The 20917-nt window shown below is 38.3% G+C and overlaps 2 protein-coding genes across 3 annotated transcripts; both read left to right on the top strand.

The window, feature by feature from the left end:
* Nucleotides 1-351: 351 nt before the first annotated feature.
* On the top strand, nucleotides 352-8956 carry LOC111224364 (death-associated protein kinase 3-like). 2 transcript variants are annotated; one of them, XM_022748832.1, is made up of 9 exons: nucleotides 352-426; nucleotides 651-772; nucleotides 2818-3039; nucleotides 4290-4428; nucleotides 5528-5657; nucleotides 6396-6471; nucleotides 6585-6737; nucleotides 6908-6953; nucleotides 8238-8956. In XM_022748832.1, exons 2-9 carry the CDS (start codon nucleotides 711-713, stop codon nucleotides 8892-8894), a joined length of 1485 nt encoding a protein of 494 aa, XP_022604553.1. In that variant the 5' UTR covers nucleotides 352-426; nucleotides 651-710; the 3' UTR covers nucleotides 8895-8956. The 2 variants fall into 2 exon arrangements, with proteins under 2 accessions (XP_022604553.1, XP_022604561.1); XM_022748840.1 differs by lacking the exon at nucleotides 352-426 and adding an exon at nucleotides 490-520.
* A 2751-nt stretch (nucleotides 8957-11707) lies between these two features.
* grpr (gastrin releasing peptide receptor) lies at nucleotides 11708-18463 on the top strand. The gene is made up of 4 exons (XM_022749478.1): nucleotides 11708-12015; nucleotides 16742-17093; nucleotides 17550-17663; nucleotides 18182-18463. Exons 1-4 carry the CDS (start codon nucleotides 11708-11710, stop codon nucleotides 18461-18463), a joined length of 1056 nt encoding a protein of 351 aa, XP_022605199.1.
* The last annotated feature ends 2454 nt before the right edge of the window (nucleotides 18464-20917 follow it).

The following is a 20917-nucleotide window of genomic DNA, read 5'->3' as shown; positions in this document are numbered from 1 at the left end:
TATGGCACGAGTTGTAACGTTTCAGTTTTCAATTCGTCATCAAATGAATACACCTAATGATCGTATTTTCTAAAAATAAGGTGTCATACTTTGTTTCATATCAAGCTGAACAAATGAGAAACGAATACAGTTTATACTCTACACTACCGACTGTTGACATTAAACTGTGGGCATTGAGGGAACATTAGCCATAGCATTAGGTTACATTTTCAAAAATGTACAAATTTCACGAGGTTATAACCAATGCCACATTAAATTAATAGTTTTCTGAATGAAGTTATGTATGGCGCCCTCCCCCGTGCCAGAGAGCGGAATGTATTTGGACATTGTAGATCCCTCGTGGTCTGTACACAACACAGAGACCTAACAGGACAGGAGGAGGACATGGTGTCACCGTCAAAAGTTGTACCGAGTATTTTTACCACGGTAAGACGTTTATTCACGAATGATATTGTGTATTAACTATAGCCGGTGACTACTTCGGGTAGCGTTTACAGGAGCACAACCCCAGGCGACAGTTGTAAGGCAACAGCAATGACAGTTTCTTTACAGACTAGCTTCATTCACCTTCGTTGTCATGTCTCAGTGATGCTGTTAAAAAAGTTGTGAAAACTTTTTACAATTATTAAATAACTGGTGTGTTATTACAGGATAACAGAAAGGAAACCTAAGTATCATCCTAACTACAAACGTCAGCGCGGACTGCAGCCATGGACCCGTTCAAACAACAGAGAGTGGAGGATTTCTACGAAATCGGTGAAGAGTTGGGAAGGTACAGTAATGCATGTATCTCTATTCATTTACTTCTTATTGGTGAAGCAAGTGTATTAAAGTACACGGTATTGTATTTGTTTGAGGTTTAATTTGAATACTGGTTGGATGTTAAATGTAAATCAGAAAATCCAAATGAATGACAGTGTGAATGAGGACACTTTACCTTAAAACTGATAATGCATTGACGCATTGCAAAAACTTTTTTTTAATGTTGTATGTTTAAAGAAACTCATGAAGAATCTGGTCATGATTGATGGGAATCTATCTTGTATCTTTTAATCTTGTTTTGTTGAAGGACATACAGCATACATGGCTCATTGGAAAATAATTGGAAAGGCAGTTGTGCAGGAAATATTTACAACTTCATTGTGTCATTTCATAACATAACTGCCCTATTATCTCAGTGTTGGACAGTGTCATCTTTAATGTTGATATACAGGGGGCAACTGTGATCATCATAAAGAGACCCTCAATGTAGAGTTATTTGTAAAAACAGTTTTAAAAAGGCTTTTTCCTGTGGTAGAATATATAAAGTTATAAGATTAGAGGAGAGGTTGCATAGCTCAAGCAGTATTAACTAGCAGGTAGGTCACTGCATCAAGCATTTTTTACTGTGCTATGACAATATGGAATAGACACCGAATCATTAACTGCAGGCTACACATGCTCCCTGCATCTGTGAAATGTCTTTTTATTCTCCTTAATGGCTTTAAACAGTGTTAAAACAAAGCTTCTCCTCTGACTGATGATTTCTGGAACATGTGCAAAATATAAAGTAATGTTTCTATAAATCACTGATTGCACAGGAATAATTAACAGAAAAAATAAACTGGTGTGTGTTTTAGGCCTAGTTTTATTGCTTTGCGTTGCCAAGTGGAGACAACTGTTATGCCTGTCATGCTGCTTTTTAAAGGAGTCCTCTATCTTTAGCTGTGGCTATATCTGCCCTCAGGCTGGCTGCAGAGAAGGAAGTAGAGTGTTAGCTTACAAACCATTCAACCAGGTGGAAAAAAAAGATGCGGCTGTACGGTCATATAATGTTTGAACTTTAAATACTTAAATCCACCAAAGTGTTTGCTTGTATTGAGTAAGTGTGAGTATCTGTGAGCGTCAGGCTGATCATGTTTGCTGCAGAATATGTGCAACACTATAAATAGACAGAAGTGGTAGTGAAACTTTAATCACAAGCCAACCACTGCACCGCAGCACGAGTTGTTGTGGGGTGCACAATATTCAGTGAGCAATACAACCAAACAAATGATAAAATACTCTTGTATCTAAGTGTCATTTTCCAGAGTCAGTCAACAGACAAGCTTTCATTTTCCATCAAAATGAACCAATGGTGCAGCTGAGGCTTTTTTTAAGTTTAAAAATTCATGGAAGCGCCCCCCTCAGGCCAAGCTGTGTACTGTGTACCTTTTTTAGTTTTCTGTGTGAAGTTAGAAGTTGTATGTTGCTGTTGTGGGCTTAGAAGAAGATCAACTCAGAGGAAGAAAAATATACTGTCTTCTACACTGAGGCTTAAATACTCACCACTTGATCCAAAAGACATCCTGTTATTGGCTCGGCTAAATTCAGGTGAGCTGGAAATGTAGAACAATTAGAGCTTCAAATATGAATCAATAAACAGAAAATGAATGAACTATTGCAAATTTATACAAAATTAATTATGCAAATATGCCAAATTTTAAAGACGATATGTACTGAGTGGGATATTTTACATTTGAAAAATAGTTGTGAGTCTTCTCTGATGGTCTGATGGACAAACTATGTAATGGAGACACTGTTTTTAAATGACGTCAAACATATCTTTGGCATGTCTTGTTACTTACTGGCTGAAATACAAGCAGATACAATATACAGTATATCTCTGCAATGAGACAATATCAGCTGAGGTGATTTATCAGTCTAAATGTCTAAAAGTCTCTAAATGTAACTACCAGCAATTCATCTATACTACATCTTTATGTTTGTCAATAGTTCATAGAAAAGCACTTTAAGTCACTTTTTCTCAAGGATTTTTCTTTCTTCTGTGTGTTACAGTGGCCAGTTTGCCATCGTGAAGCAATGCAGAGAGAAAAGTACGGGTTTGCAATTCGCTGCCAAGTTCATCAAGAAGCGGCAGAGCATTGCCAGTTCTCGAGGAGTACGGCGAGAGGAGATAGAGCGGGAAGTGTACATCCTGCAGCAGATCCAGCACCCCAACATTGTCACGCTACACGACGTCTATGAGAACCGCACTGATGTGGTGCTCATCCTGGAGCTGTGAGTCACCAGAGGATCAGGTTATAGGTACCGGGTACTGCACAACAGAGTAGACACCATTGTGTAATGGGATCACAGCAGGCGCAACGCCTGTCAGCATGTTGATAGATAGATGAACCAGAAACTATAAGACAGTAACTATAACCTACGAGTTCTGGGTTCAGAGTAGTAAAGAGTTGCACAACACCGGGGGCCAGATGCAAAGGAGCGTAGATTCATGACTAAAACTATGTGTATGCACAAAACCAGAAATATGGGTACGCATTCTTTTTTTCAAAATTATAAATTTGTGCATACGCATGGTTCCGCTTTATGAATCTCACTCATTGACAAATTGGGCACATGTGCACAAGCCTCATTTCCACTCCCACAATTAGCCATAAATGGATGAAGACACTCCCTTAATTAATCAGTTTGCATAAAAAAACACTGTCTCTGCCACAAGTTAACAGGCACAGAAGAGAAAGCCGAGGAAGTAATGTAATTTCACCGACTGCGAAACTGAGGCTCTCACAAATGGGAGGCAAAAACGTGCATCAGTTTACTTTAGTACAACCACTCCAAATGTAAAGTCCTGTTTTACTCTGAGCCTCATTTATTGGGACGAAAGAGTCTTAATTAGGCGACCAGACAGGTGTCTAAAATTGTGATTAGTAAATATTAAAATAGTAATGAAACAGTTTACAGAATGCCTCACAATTAATAATAAGATATTGAACGAGACACTGAGCACACAAACACAATTATTTCCATTCATGAATTGTGAAATTGTTGTTGCTGTATAAACGGCAAAACTTGCACTAATAATGATGACTGAGCTCTGAAATTTGTTTCATTTTATGTTAAGTTACGTGTCTCTGCTTATTTTGTATTTTCACTTCACTGTAACTTGGTTTGCTCTGGAAAACCATGTGTACGCATGGTCAAAAGAATGTGTGAGGTTCTGTGTTTATAAATACCAATTTATGTGCGGGAAATTGCGTACGCATGGTTTTTGTGTGTACACATCATTTATGCATGTGACCCCAGGACCAGGAAACAGCAGCATGATTGATTTTATTATTTTACAAGTGCTTTTCCCCCCGTATCAGGTCAAAATGGCTTCACTGAAAAAGACCTACATGTGGGCATGGATTATCATTTTTCCACCATATGACCACACTTACATTAGGACACATTTTAATGCTGATTTGAATGTTGCAGTGTGACCCTGCACTGATGTAGTTGGATGATAAGTGTCTGTGCTCCAGGGTCTCTGGAGGGGAGCTGTTTGATTTCTTGGCGCAGAAGGAGTCTCTGAGCGAGGAGGAAGCCACTCAGTTCATCAAGCAAATCCTCGAGGGGGTAAACTACCTCCACGCCAGGAAAATCGCCCACTTTGATCTCAAGGTTTGTCCAGTCTAGATATGCAACGGTCTTTTGAACATTTTTACATTTCTGGGCCGTGAATGTCAGAGGGTCATGGTAAAATCACAGCGACCTCAATTTAACCGTGACATTTTTTTGAAAAGCTTGTTTCATGCTCAGAGTTTATTGCTCAGGATGATTCAGCATTGTTTGTAAAGCTTTTCCATAAAATGCTATAGAAGTTGTATTAGCAGAACATTATTGTATTTGAATATTAAACTATAAAGGAAATGGACCATTAGACATCACATTTTGTTTTTCTGCTTCTTAACTGCACATCAACTGTTTAAATGTAAAAGGGACCGTATATCAACAAACAACAAGGTCAAAGAAAAGCTGCAAATAATGGTCTAAAGACCTAAAACTTATCTGGAGGTCACATCAGTAAGTAACAAGCAGCTGATAGTTTCTGTTTTTATTCCCTTCTGAAAAAGAAAAACATGGTGTGTGTTCTGTTCATCTTTTACATCTGTGTTCATTGTTTACTGAATTTCAGATTAAATTACTTTCTCAACACAACAGAGGATGAAAACTAATGGGAGCTTTTGAGACAGTAAAGTCTCACTATAGCAGTTCTTGGGCTTTTGATCATATCAGATGATCCTCATTAGAAGATGGAGTTTGCCAGTTGTCAGTTATATCCCTTTGTTCTGAGGAACAGAATGTCTTCAGATGTCTTCTCATCCATGTTTGCTTAAAACCTGGATAACAGAAAAACTAGAATACTAATTGTTATTCTTCTCCTCTTTCTCAGGGAGCTTGTTAGTGTACACTGCAGAACAAAATGTTACTTTAACACAAAGTACACTAACACACAAAAAATATGCAAGGGAGATTTGTGCCACTAGGTGGAGCAATTAGCTGTGAGTGAGTTGTGTGCACAGTAACTCTGAAATGAGCAGCTGTTTCCTGCAGCTTGACAAACAGTTTTACACCTTATGAATGCTCTTGCTGTTTTGTTGTGTGTTTTTGAATGAAAGAATTTCACGAGGGAAATGTATAATAGTTAATGTCATGTATTTCTGTTTAGGAAGGTGGTTCTCAAACATATTCTCAGTAAAATTTCTTCTCTTGTCTGCAGCCTGAAAACATTATGCTCCTGGACAAGAATGTACCGCTTCCGAGAATCAAACTGATTGACTTTGGTCTGGCTCACAAGATTGAAGCTGGGGTTGAGTTCAAAAACATCTTTGGGACACCTGAGTTTGTTGGTAAGATGAGCTTTTTTTTTTTCAATCCACTGCTCAGTGACCTACACTGGCTCTCCATGGCCGCCCAAATCAAATTCAAGTCACTAGTTCTTACCTTCAGAGCGACTTCTGGATCTTTACCATCTACATGAACTCAATCATACGGCCTTATGCTCCTTCTCAGCCACTATGTTCCTCTAAGGAATGTCGTCTGGTATTGCCATCTCTGAACACAAGACAATCTCAGTCCATGCTGTTCTGGTCTGTGGTGGAACGAGCTACTGAATGTTATTAGAGCAGGGGCGTCCTTCTCTATCTTCAATAATCTGTTCAAGACTCCTCTCTTCAGAGCAACTGCAACACCCTCACATGTCTAACTAGCACTTACTATGCACTTTCGCTGCACCTCTTTACCTGATGTCCTAGCACTTATTGAATTGATGTAGTACTGAGTACTTACAACAAGATCTCCTACTGCTCTGAAGCTTTAGTGTTCTCTCCCTCACTTGAAAATGGCTCTGGATAAAAGCATCTGCCAAATAAGTAAATGTAAATGTTATTCCCCCTTTTGCTATTTAGCATAATAATCATGACTCTGTTTAACAACTTAATACTTCACTCATTCACAGTAGGGGCAATATGAGTATTCCATATAATCTTGAATAAACCAAATTTACAACAATAAGACGAAGAGCATGAGGTGTATTATTTTTTAAAAATCTTTAACAGTGATGCTTTTTGCCTGTTTTGCCTTTTAAGCACCGGAGATTGTCAACTATGAGCCACTGGGATTAGAAGCAGACATGTGGAGCATCGGGGTCATCACCTACATCCTGCAAGTGCAACACAAATAACATAATGTCACATACAGTAAAATATACATTGTACAGAAGCTTCCTTCAAACAGGATGATAAACTGGAGGATCTCTCTTTAATGTTTTGTTCCAGGCTGAGCGGTGCCTCACCTTTCCTGGGGGAGACCAAACAGGACACACTGGGCAACATTTCAGCCATAAACTATGAGTTTGATGAAGAGTTCTTCTGTCATACCAGCGAGCTGGCCAAGAAATTCATCAGCCAGTTGCTGGAGAAAGATAAGAAGTAAGAGCTCAATCATAAGAAAGCGGATGGGATTTTCCTCAGGGCAAACCTGTGTCAGTACACGACAGTTAACCCTGTGTTTTTCTTTTTTAATATCTTCCAGAATCATTCACCCCTCTGTCATTATGATAGTTAAGTAAAATTATTTGGGCTTTTTTTTCCTCTCACAGGAAAAGATTAACAATTCAAGATGCTCTCAATCACCCGTGGATCAAGGTAAAATGGAAACTTCCTTTAAATTTGTATTTTACTCACAGAGAGAGAGACACGTGGTATTGCAGCCTGAATTAGAAATACATTTTTTCATTAAAAATACACATAAAATATTTTTTGTAAAGATATGTATGTTTTGCGATTATTAAATACCAAATTATTTTTTATTGTTTCTATGAAATGCAAAGAAAGCACCTCTGAGTTAAAAGGTATAAGAGCAGATAAAATAAATAGAAATAAATAAAAAAATAAATAAAAATAGTCCCGGGCTCATCTCAACAGTCAAACCTGTGACATATTAAACAAAACGGTAAACTAACAACAACAGCAACATTATAAATATAATAACAACAGCCATAGTTATCTTCATCATCATCATATAAGATTTACAAAAAGAAAATGATGTCTATGTGTCTACCTTTTAACGGTCCCATGTAAACAATTCTTACTGGTTACTTATGAGGATGGTTTCATATAAACAAAACTACTATGGAAAATGGTTATTCAGTCCATTTACATTACCTTCCATGTTTGCTGCAGCAGTACCTTGCAGTGGAAAGGCTTTTCAGCAGCTAAGACTGGAAGACTGATAATGTGGAGGTGAAGCTGGTTCTAGTACCAGATTTATGTCAGAGAGATGATTTATGTTCTAAAATGATCCTGAGCACCTGCTCAAATCAACATCACAGAACCAGTTCTAGATGAGAACTGAAACAAACTAGACTGTGGAAGTATGTTAAGCTTAATAGAGCCTGAGAGTATCTGCATATGGTTTGTATACGTTTTGTTTTTTACTCTGAATCTTCATTTAAAATCTGAATTAAACTGCCAATACTTGCAAAGATAAGTATGTTCTTATGCAGTCATATGTACTGTATTCTTTACCTTGTTGACCTAAAACATCTTATTTTGTGATGAAAGATGAACTCAGGCTGAAATACCACAAAATGTATGACGTGTAGTTGTGGACAAACTAATGATAATTATCTTATAAATTATAATGTGTGTGTTTCACTTGATATTTGTTGTTATTACTAAACCCCTAATATGATGGTAGTGGCAGAGCCTAAAAGTTTGAGGGTTTCAGAGGGTTGAAGAAGACCCCCGTTCACTTTGAGGAGGTACAGAGACTGGTGTCCTGTTTAGTGTTTTTCTCCATAGTGTGGTGCCATAGGCAACAATGGTTATAATTACAGGTCATCTAATCAGGCAAATAATGAGCACTAATGACACGATTGCAGACTCTGTGGCTGAAAGTAATTAACACTTCCTCTTTAAACCCTTTAGTCCAATGAGCACAAGGAGGAAAATAAAGCCCAGGAGCCAAAGAAACGAGAGCGGCGCCAGCTGAAGACCAAGCGCCTGAGGGAGTACACTATCAAATCGCACTCGAGCATGCCACCCAACAACACCTATGTAAACTTTGAGCGCTTCGCCCAGGTGGTGGAGGACATTGACCAGATGGAGAGCTCGTTTGTTAGCCTGGCGGTAGCCCACGACTCTCTGCAGGAAGATATCGATGCCATGGTCTCTATATACAATGAAAAGGAGGCCTGGTACAAGGAGGAGAGTGAAGGAGTGCGCCATGACCTCTCACAAATCCGCTATGAGTTCCGTAAGGTGGAGGCCTTGAAGAGGAGCCTGCAGGATGACATGCAGGCCTTCAGCTGTGGTCTCAGTGCCATCAGCAGCCGCTACCAGGAGAGACAGAACCACTTTGACGCACTGCGCCTTGAGCTTAGCAATGAGCTGAAATGGGTGCAGGAGGTGATGGGCTCATTTCCCATGGATGGAGGTGGTGGAGGGTACCCCAACTGCAACTTCTCCACTGTCTTCAATAATGACGTGAATGAAGCCCTGAAAGAGCTGCTGAACCGTTCCTGTGGAGGAGAGCTGCTGTCTGGGATCAACTTGGACTTTACTGAAACTGGACAGCAAAGATAAATGCCTACTGCACAGTTCTTTAAAGGTCCCATATTGTATAAAGGTAGATGTCCATGTCTTTTTTGATTATAAAGCAGGTCTAGGTTCTATATTAATACTGTGAAAGTATCAAAGCGCTCAGTCCACAGAGAAATGCTCACAGTGTGTATTCAGACTATGAGCTTTAAAACCAGCCGTCAGGACTTCTGTAACTTTGTGATATCACAACAAAGCAGTCACCAAGCCCCACCCACCTGGACCCACCATCCAACCTTTCATGATTTGGTTTCTCTGAGTGCTTCTCTGAAATCTGCTATATTTTTATTCATTCACTCAGAAACACAGCCAGCCAATCAGAAGAGAGGCTCAGAGCCTCTTTTCTTTTGATTGGCTCACTGACATGTTACTAGAGCTCCAGAGAGAACGCTAAGAGAGGAGATGTAAAACTACACTGAGATGGTTTTGGGTTCTTTGAACCACAAATATATCTTCTTATGGATCAACATTTAATAAAACACAGGGAAAGTGTAAAATATGGGACTGTTAAAAAACATTCAATGTCACAGCAGTGACTAGTGAAGGTCCAGGAGGGAGGCCTGTGTCAGGCCCTAAAGGAGAATAAAATTTACACAAACAGAAAGAAGTAGAAGTATTAACTTACTTTTTGCAAACAAATTCTAATACATATTATGCTGAAAAAATTAATATGGACAAAAAACTGCATAATTTTTAGGGGTCTAAGTAGCAAATGCTGTTTATATAAGATTATGTCTCAGAATCGGCTCAGTGTATTCTGTCCAGGCATAAAGTTTGGTAATGTACCACATTTCAGGCAAAGGACAGCAACAAAGGATAATTAAACTGTCTATTTCTGCAGAGCGTTTATTATCATTTTGTACACTAATTATTGATCATAGTTAGTGCTGCAATATCTTTGGCTTTGCTTGATATTTATGTGACATTTCAGGCCTAAGTAACCTTTTCCTTGTATAAATGAGTAATGAGTATTTTCACAAAGCCAATAGCTTTTTAGAAAGGGTAGAAAATGATTAAAAGATTAGTGTTTGCTTGCTTCCACCCCATATATATATATATACACATACATTATATATATATATGTGTGTGTATGTACTGTATATGTGTCTGTATATGTCAAGAGAATATACAGTGTTTTACCACCCTATCACCTCCATTCTGCTTTCATTTTGTGGCTCTCATTCCCTCTTTTCTCCCTGCTCTAAGACTATAACCCACTTCATCCCTTGTGCATTGGCAGTCTTTTCTCACCTCCACATAATGACTCCGGACCACAGGACATCTTCCATTGGCTATCTCACACAATTAAAGCTGCCTGGCAGCTCTTGACAAACCACAGAGATAAACAGGGATTAGAGATGTTCTTTCTCCGTGGCTTATTACATCTTGCTGGATTACTGGTCATCGTTGTTTCTTTGTTTGCTTTCGACTGTAAGGGGTCTGTCATGAACCATTTCCCTACTAGAGTGCCTGTTAATGGCTTTTTAGCACCGTCTCATCTCTGGTACCTGTGAAGTTCTATTATCCCGAGGGAGCTGAAAGTCAGTGGAGACATCACTTTCTACAGGAACCCTCTGGGTATCAGAAGATCAGTTAAATAGATCAGTCTGCCTGTGAAAACAACACCCTGTCATAGCCCTCAAAGGATCACAACATGACTCACTCTCTGGTTTATTCATCTCAACCACTTTTGGACCAGGTGGCACATGGTACATGTTGTGATATGATCATCTAGGGAATCTAAATGATGATAAATTATGTTAAAAGCCACTCTATTTGTCATGATATTTGGTACTGTAAACACATCCATGTCCTCAGAATGGACTGTAATAACTTTGGTGATCCCTTAACTTCTCCTCTAGCACCATCTTGTGGTCAAAATTATAATTTGTCCTATACTTTGCTTTAGGACCAAACACCTGCAAAACGAATGACATTAGCATCAGGTTCAGGCTCCCTCTGCCAGGCACCCTCTAACCACTACAATTCAGTTGTTGCCCCTGCAGGAGAGAGACAACAATGCAGCTTGGGGGCATTCTGGTTGCCTGGTGGTTTAAGACACTGACTTCATGACATCTTTTGTTCAAGTCCATCAAGGGTCATCCTCATCAATCTCAAAGTGCAGGGTAGCCTGTACATGTAACTATGGTTTCAGAAAAAGAAAACAGCCAGGGAAACCTCTGCTCTTTGTCAGTCAAAAAACTAAAACTGAGTTGTAATATGGTAATCTGTGGTGTATGCTGTAAGTTCACTTAGTTTACAGTAAACACTAAAAACATCTTTCCAAAAAGATGAGATGAGATATTTTAAAGATGACATATTTTAAGTCAATTTGTAAATAAATTAATAATAATAATAATAATCATTTTTTCTTTCTTTTTTTAAACGTGCCTATATGCCTTTAAAATGTATCAAAACTCCTAATGAGAACCGTACATAGCCCTACATCTTAACATTTTCTTAATTCCGCAGACCACAGACACAAATAATGATTGTTCCTCAGTTTAGCATGTTGCGCACGTTCAGCGCACTGGGTGACAGCCCCTGCGGAGTTCCCCCACACTCAACACCGAGGTGGACACACACACTAAGCTGCTCTAAAGTCGGACACAAAATAGTCACAGTAGTTTTGTCTTCTTGTAATGACTTATCCGTGTTTCCCTTAGTTTGAACTTTTATGTAGAGAAACACAACGCATGTCTCTTGAGGAGTCAGTTGGTTGGACGGTGGGAGAGATGGAGCAGTTGTACCCAAACGCGTCGCGCAGCATCACTGCTCTCCAAACCTCGGCACGGACAATGTGGCTCACCGGTGTGGCCATCGCTTCAGTTTATGGTGTGATCAGCGTGCTGGGGCTGATCGGCAACATCACGCTGATCAAGACGTTTTGCTCCGCCAAATCCACCCGCAATGTGCCGAATCTCTTCATGTCGAGTCTTGCGCTCGGGGACGTTTTACTGCTGGTGACCTGCGCTCCGGTGGATGCCAGCCGCTACCTGTCAGAGGAGTGGCTGTTCGGCAGAGTGGGTTGTAAAGTCATCCCTTTCATTCAGCTCACCTCGGTTGGAGTGTCTGTGTTCACTCTCACAGCCCTCTCTGCTGACAGGTAGGCTACGATTTTTTTTAATTGTTAATCTTCTTGTTGAACTTATAATCAGGATAATTTTAAGAAAAGAGCTGTAAATTATCCAAATTATCCAAATATCATACTGTTTTTATTCTTATGCAAATAGGTTCAGGCCACGTGTACTAACCTGATCTTTTATCACAGAAAATGACAAGCAAATATTTAATGTGCATCGATCAGGAGAGAATTATGCACGACAGAGCTGACAAGGCTGTTGACGCGTGAGAGACCAGTAGGCACCAGTTTCTCCAGAATCAATCGTCAGTTATTTGCTGTTTCAAACCTTTGTTGTCAAATGACATTAAGCTGACTTTTGTCTGTCTAGATGATAAAAATAATCACTGTTACAGTATAATTACATATTTGTGGGCCCTTAAAGAATATGTCAACACGCTTTTATATACATACCACTGTAAGCATTCCTCTAAAACACCTCTAATCTCATCATGGACATGACAATAATTTCTTGTGGAAAAAATACTGTTTTGCTCAGTGGAGTGTGTCATGTCTGTATATGTTTCAGTTCTTCCTCATTATGTCCCATTTCTAGTCACTCTGGTTATTTTCTCTCAGCAGGAACCTTCCATTAACCTTGGTCACATAAGATCTTTCTACTGTTATAGTGAATATTCTTGTGAGTATAAAAAACAAGATGAAAAGAAAATCGAAAAGAAAACAGGATTTTGGTGAGTTTTAATTGACTTCATCCTTAATTGGGATCATGGCCATGCATGGATCAAGATTAATATAAAAAGCTTAAATCAGTAGTCTATTCTTGATCACCCCACACAGCATGATGTATGACAAAGTATCATGTGATAATGCATCATACTTTAATGGAAGATGTATTTTCACAGCATTGGCTTATTGGTTAATTCAGATAAGCCTCTCTCATTTTACCTCTAAAGAATATTATTACAATGTAAACATTTGAGAAATTGCACTGGCAAGCTATTTTTCCTGTGACAGTGCTTTAGAGGCAACATCTGCTGTACCTGTACTATGAGGTAAGTTAATTTGCAATTTACAGTTAATTTGCAATATGCTTAAAGTTGCAGCACATCCAGTACACTTGTCACAGATAGAAGGACATAGCTATAAGTGTGTAAGTGTATATATGTGCACAGCTATGATATACAAAACACATTTTTGCAAACTTGTGAATATGCTATAATCAAATTTGAAATACATTTGTAATTATAATTTGAGATACACTTATTCTTTGCTGAGAGTTACATAAAATAAGTTAGATAGATACCGTGCACATAATTTGTATGGAAGTATATTGATGACAAAAAATTTGAGAGAGAGCACAAAAATTCTGTTCAGTTCATCATTTAATGGTGCACAGACACAGATTTGAATAAGGGCAGAATCACATTTGACAGCACAATCCTCATGTGTGTGCTCGTTTCTGAGTCTGCTCTCTGTTTTCTCCAGCTGTTTTAGCAGCTTCTGAGCACTTGAGATCACTAGGTGTCCTGTTGCAGCTCGACTGACAAACTGCAGCAGGACACACCAACATCTGGACATCAGGGTTATGTCTTTTTCAAAGTGAAAGTCTGCGCAAGGAAAAAAGTCAGCATTTGAATATATTGCTGAGTGATTGGTGACCAAATACTGCTCTTTTTCTCCTACTGGTGGATAAAAAAAAACATCACTTGTCCCAGCATTTATTTTGAAATTAGAAGTAAGAGTGTAACAGGATGACCCTTCACTTCCAGGTCAACATCAACAGATGAGACCCTCTGCTCTCAATTTGAGTTTGCCCCCGGGGGCCTCAGACTTCCAGAAGTGAGAGAATGGTTCCCCATTACCCTTTAGGGTTATGTAACAGGTCTATTGATTATGTCATGTCCACCAGTTTATATTTGGGGACCAGTTTAAGTTTGGGGAAATCATGTTTTTTTCCATTTTGGCATGCCACAATGGTCTAAATACTACAATATCCATGAGTCTCAGTTGCCATTGTCATGGAGAAGAGGACATTGTGATGAATAAGAGCAGTAATTAATTCAAAATGCTTTTTCGTTGCAGTTGAAAACCCAACATGGAACTGTAGTTGCTGAATTCATTTCAAATTGATCCAGAATTTAAAAGTGAATTAAGCTGCAGACTGTGTTAACTGTTTTCTCAACAATGCAACCTGTAGCTTCCTCTCACTGTCACCAGCTGATGCGTCTTCCCAAAATGCACTTGAGTCGTTGTTATTTTCTACCTTGAATTTTATACAGAGACTTGTACCTGTGACTCTTTAATCAAAGAAGCAGATATTGTTCAATGCAGTTTTTTAAAATCTTTTGTATACTGTTGATTTAACTGGGAGAGGTTCAGATAATAGAAGAGCTCCAACTGTACTTAACACTGTCTATTCAGAAAATGAATGAGGCTTTTAGCTCCTCTTAAAAATCCCAGTTTCAGTGTGACTATATAGTCCAAAAATCAAGCCAAGGACCAAACCAAAGAAACAGGCAACACCGTCATGCTAGAGCTGTGAATTTAGATGCTAATCACATTTCCACACATTTTCGAATTTCGAATCTCCATTTTCGGAGAAGGGGGTAGATGAAATGTGCTACAGAGCTCACAGGTTTGACTTTATTCGACTGGATGAGCTTCTCTGTGTATTATCACTCAATAACTTTAATTGCATGCTGCAGCAACAGGAGGATGCTTTAAAGGTTGGAGAGAGTTGATCCATCACCGATGACATGGCAGCTGAAGAGGTGACTGTTGATGGGTTTTCACTAACATTTCAATAATTTTAGCTGTGTCTCTCAGTACTGCACAAACCTTTCCCTCTTGTTTAATTCTGTGTATTTGTCACAAGTGGACAGATTTGACAATAGTTTTGCTTTTTGCACCACATCGCCATTTCTCCCTATGAACACTCAAAATCTCTAACACCACTGTTATTATTGACACCTTACAATCTGTGTGTAAAACGGTGTGTGCCCTTTTCTGACTGCTCTGTTTCTATACAGCTGGTCTATTTTTAGATGTACTGGCATTGCTATTGGGGTCTTTGTTAGTTACATTCAACAACATGACAACATGCACATCATGTGCACCACACAACACTTAGCTGCCAGTTTACAGGTATACCTAGCTAAAACTAATGCAGTCTAGTACAACAGTCTTGGAATAAATGAAGGGTCAACTTAATGGTCATTTTGGTTTGTGGCACTGTTGAACTGTATTGGATAATACAGGTATTTCTAATATTATGTCCACCTCATTTACTGAAGAGTAGATTGAATTTAGACTTAGCTTTAGAAACGCCTGCCAGTATAATGCAATAGAGCTTCCAAGGTGTATAAGTATACCCGATAACTTAGAAACTGAGTTTATGTCCAGAGGGAGAGACGGGAAGCAAAGACAGTATGTGAGGTATAAGGATCAAAGTAAGCCAGTGATTAACAGGTACTCCTGACAGCTCTTAAAATTATCCTTGAATCATGTGTTTTTTATATAATTATAAACTATTGCCTTAAACACAAACAAGTGGAAAAAGTGGAGGACTCTGTTTAAACAGAAACAAGATGAAATTAAATAGACTGTAGGAGTGAAGGGGGCAAGGACAAAAGTACTTGACTGCCTTTTGTATAATCTGTCTATTCCTTTCACCAGAGTTAATCATATTAAAAGATTTTAATAGTCATAATTCCCTTCAACTATTCATAACAACACTAGGCTCATGTTATCTTCTAGATGAGGCTTTTTTTCTATTTCTATATTACTTCCTCAAGTTCAACAAGGGTAATGCTTTTACCACTAATACTCACGAGACACTGATAAGACATTATTAAACTATTTTTGTAGCCAGATTGTAAGGAAATGTGGTTGGTGTTTATTCTACCTGCTTTGTCCTTTCAGTCGTAATTGATTTTTGCTTTTAATTGATGCAGGATGACCCCTCCAATGGGCCTTTTGACCACATACCTTCTGGAAAAAGAGCTGCAGAACACCTGGGCCAAAATTCATTTATAAACAACTTATTAACATTTACAACTGCAGACATCATTTATAATTGCAGATGACTTTGGTATTTTGGCTGGTAGCTTATTATTGTGGCTTACATCTCTTTGACAGTCTGAATGTTGTTGGCAGAGATAATGAATCAGTCAATCTGGGCTTTTTCTTATCATTATTATTATTATTACTGATTTATGTCTTTTGTTCATAAAATCTAAACTCAAAGTGAAAAATCCGGGGCTCTTAATCAGTATCATAACTTACTAGCGCATAAGAACCTTATGAGTATTTATTAATGGTTTACCAATATTTATAACTGCATTATTACAAAATTGAACAACAGAAATTTTATTAAAACAGCACACTGAAGTTGAAGTTGAGTCTGTAACTACTGTTTAAGTTCACTCTCACTCCTCTCTTCAATGGCCGCAAACGACTCAAAATGAATGTAAATTGTCTGCTAGGATGTGTAAATAAGCAAGGTGTTTGCTAACAAGTTCACGACATGAACTAAACAGATAATAATATGTCAGTGTTTTGTTTTCAGCTTAATTATGCTGCGCCCAAGTGGCCAGTGTCAGCCGCCCCACCACTTTTCAATGGTATTCTTTTTACTTTTACTTTTAATTATCTATCTATCTATCTATCTATCTATCTATCTATCTATCTATCTATCTATCTATCTATCTATCTATCTATCTATCTATCTATCTATCTATCTATCTATCAGGTACAAGGCCATCGTGAAGCCCTTGGAAATCCAAACTTCAAGCACCACTACCAACATTGTCCTGAGGGCGGCGCTAATCTGGCTCTTCTCCCTGGTCCTGGCTATCCCCGAGGCCGTCTACTCTGACCTCCACACCTTCAACGTCACCTCCACTGATGAGAGCTTCATTACGTGCGCACCTTATCCCCATGCTGGGGAACTGCACCCAAAGATACACTCCATGGCCTCCTTCCTCATTTTCTACGTCATTCCCCTGCTGGTTATATCTGTGTACTACACCTTCATCGCCCGCAGCCTGATGAGGAGTGCTTCAAATCTGCCTGTGGAGGGGAACATGCACGCAAGACGTCAGGCCAGTGTTAAAGCTATCACTAGCAGGGCCGTAACCCCATTTGTGAAATACTGAGGTCATTTCATTTGATTTAGTCAGTTACTCATAGTTTTCTGAAATTTATTGAGTTACATTTAAAAGAAGCAACCAGACTAGTAGCTGGTTTAAATCCTTCTCTACACCACCAGGAGTAAAATTCTGGTGAGGAAATACTTATTTATACATATAGCCAACCATGTGTTTGTTGTCTTATAAAATTTAGCATGCAACCCTAAAATTTCCATAAATAGCAGCAATGACATAACCTCAGAATTTGCCATGACCCTGAATAGTAATAATAGTAATAGTAATAGGTTAATTTTGCAGAAATTCTTTGATTTTTCCTTTTTTATTAATTTTCCTTTTTTGATGTTTTAATTGACACTTTTATTCAATGGCATTGTTCTTTGGTTTTGAAGTTTTTTCACTACCCCACAGGTTGAATCAAGAAAGCGCTTGGCCAAGACAGTGCTGGTGTTTGTTGGTCTCTTTGCAGTATGCTGGCTCCCCAGTCACGTCATCTACTTATACCGCTCCTATCACTGCTCCCAGGTAGACTACATCAGTCTGTTGTATACACTTGGAGTCTAATGCAGGTTTACTGTCTTTGTCTATATTTGTTTATTTAAAAAATTTGTATTTGTATTTTTGTTGTCCGGGCTTATACTGGAGGTTGCTAGAAGTCATCTATACAACTTCACTTAGAGCTTTTCATTGTCTTCTACTGGCATTTATAATGCTCTCTAAAAAGTATAGAAAATAACATTTGTAACATAATATTTTAACCATGTACCTTAGTTAATTAATCAGTTGGTAGCTGTCTAAGTATTAATAATAAAGTTGGAAATGGATTGTGGAACAGGCTTCAATAGATTTTTCTGGTATATTTGGATTTAAAGTCCAATAAAACATGAGAAATGATCATAATAACTCATTGGGACATACTTAAAAATGCAATGGGAGGCGGTTCAGATTAAAATAATATTACTGCAAAAATTCAGATTCTGTTTGTCCATATTGCAATGATTTGTTGTTTCTCAACTCTCCACTCTCACTCTTTCCCCTGCCAGGTGGACACCTCACTGGTTCACTTTGTGTGCAGTGTAGTAGCTCGGATCCTGGCCTTCACCAACTCCTGCCTCAACCCCTTTGCCCTGTTCCTGTTGAGCAAGACCTTCAAAAAGCAGTTCAACCAGCAGCTGTGTTGCTGCTGTCGTATGATCCTCAGACACTCCTCACAGAGCCTGACACATTACAACACACGTGTGACCTCTGTCCGCAGCACACATTACTCCATGGCAAGTCTGAGCATTATCAATGGCAGACAGATCTATCAGGAAGATTGTGTGTAAGTTCATGTGTACTTTGTGTGTGTGTGTACTTTGTGTTTGTGTGTGTGTGTGTGTGTGTGTGCGTGCGTGTGTGCGTGCGTGCGTGTGTCAGTTCGCCAAATATTGATAATGATGTATCACTTTGAGAGAAAAAAAAAAGTTTAACTCATTCAATTCATTGCTCTTTTGGTGATGTATCTGTGTAGTAAACACTGAGTTTTATTTCAGCTGTTGTCATAGCACTTTGTAAAATATATTTAGTAATATTTTACTTTCTTTTCCAAGCCAATTGCTTTATTCTGCATACATTATCTAAAAAAGAAAAAATGCAGCATTTTTGCTTTTAAGTCAGTGGACTTGTTAACCACATTTGAACATATAATTATGCAAACAAAAAAATAGGATCAAAATGCTTTTACAAAACATTTTGATCATAAGACCCTTGCATAAGTCATATAATTATTATTAAATATTGCAATTTCATAGAGTCTGGGGGGATACAAATAAATCAGAATTACAGCAGCAGTATATCCTGACTAGATTAGTTAACTAGTATCGGTCAATCGAAATACGTTAAGTCCTGGAAATTACATTTACACTTATAACACTAATTTGTTTTCCATTCACATCTTAATGAGAAATGCACTGGTAACCTGTCTTCCAGCGAAGCAGGTATAACATCTTTTTACCACATGGAAGTAACAAGGAGGGGGTTGGGGTTGGTGATGCGCAACCACAACTCAAGACTTTGACACCATAGACAGGTTTTGTATCCTGAGTCCTGACGTGTAATTAGATTTAGGCAAAACAAGGCTAAGAGTCTACAGCCATGCTAATGGCTCTGTGAGGCTGTACTTAAACACAGCGCTTGGAGCTGAAAGCTACGGCTGGTGTGCTGACATGCTCACATGACAATGCTAGCATGTTGATGTCGAGCAGGTATAATTTTGATCACCTTAGTTTAGCGTATTTGCAAGCTAATATGTGCTGATTAACACTAAATACAAAGTACAGCTGAGGCTGATGGGAATGCTATTATATTTGCAGATATTTGGTCATAAACCAAAATATCAGTCAAACAGAAACTTTGACATAATTATGTTGCTAGATGGAAAGTGGAGGGGATCACCAAAGTGATAACAATTTATCCTGAGAATGAATGGTATGTACCAAATTTCCATCCGACAGTTGTTGAGACATTTCACTCAAAACCAAATTCCAGCCTTAATAGGATTTGGAGCTTGTAAAGTGATGTTCACAAATAATTAAATTAATAAATAAATAAAAGGTTTCTATTTGTAAATCAACCTGTAAAATGAATCTCCAAGAGAAATTCAAGTTTGTGTGTTTGTATAGAAAAGATTTGTATTTGTAAAAAAAAAACTGTGATTGAAATCTGTGAACAAATGATATCAGTGGTGACAAAGACACTGTGAACAAAGAAGTGTGTTTTGTAAACATCTGTGTACCCAAATTGTTTAAGTTACAAGTGTCAATTTTGACCCTGTTTTTGGACCTGAATATGATTAGACAATGAAAATCCAATTAGACAGCAGAGATTACAACTATAAAGTTGTTTAGAAGTGTTGGTGAATTTATGGAGATGGATGGAACTAAGTCACGATGATGCTAGTGCCCGCATTGTTTTGACATGGGACCTGTAGTTTTTGTGCTCACATAGTAATTGTCAACATTTCAATGTTTTGCATTTTTTTTTATAACAAGTGATGTAGTGAAGTTGATTTGTCTGACAATGTGGAAAGTAAACCCCAGGAACAAGCTTCATTTTTTTCAGAAAGATTGATGAAAGAAATGCTCACTGATAGATAATCTTGACAGAAGCTATAGTCTATAGCCCTGACATCAAGTCATGTCATGACTTCATCTCTCTATAGACTGAGTACCTGGTAAACATTATGTCTTTCAAACTCCACACCTCCAGATTGTATAGCAGGGTTGTTATAAATGAGAAGCCAACACTCTCAAGCTCAGGTTACTCTGAGGATACCATCAGCTTTAGATACAGAAGTCATTATTCAACTGTTGTTTCCTCCTTACAACTAAACTGAACATTGATGAAGTGGCCCTTTAAGGGTTTCATTCAAACTCACAAATTTCACCATAGGTACAGAGATGAGAGATGGCAATTGCACTTTGCTTCTGTGAACAACAATCGTCTCTACTGAAAATACATGTGCAATATTTTGCTATGGCAAAGTAGAAACCAGTATCAGTCTTCAGAAAAGGCAGATCAAGGTGGACCACCCCAGTACCTCCAAGACAATGGAGATAACTTTCTGTAAATCACCAACACTGGCACTTTTTTTTAAATGATTTTAGAACCAAATTAAACAAGATCATATGCTTTTGCTATGATGCTGCCAAAAGATGAAAGTTCAATCAATGTGCTCTAAAATGTGATATATATATTTTTTATATTGTTGGATATTGTACTGAATATTGATGTATAATACT

Source organism: Seriola dumerili, unplaced genomic scaffold, assembly GCF_002260705.1.
Source record: "Seriola dumerili isolate Sdu_G_001 unplaced genomic scaffold, Sdu_1.0 BDQW01000011.1, whole genome shotgun sequence".
Lineage (NCBI taxonomy): Eukaryota > Metazoa > Chordata > Actinopteri > Carangiformes > Carangidae > Seriola > Seriola dumerili.
This window is presented reverse-complemented; position numbering and strand designations above follow the sequence as displayed.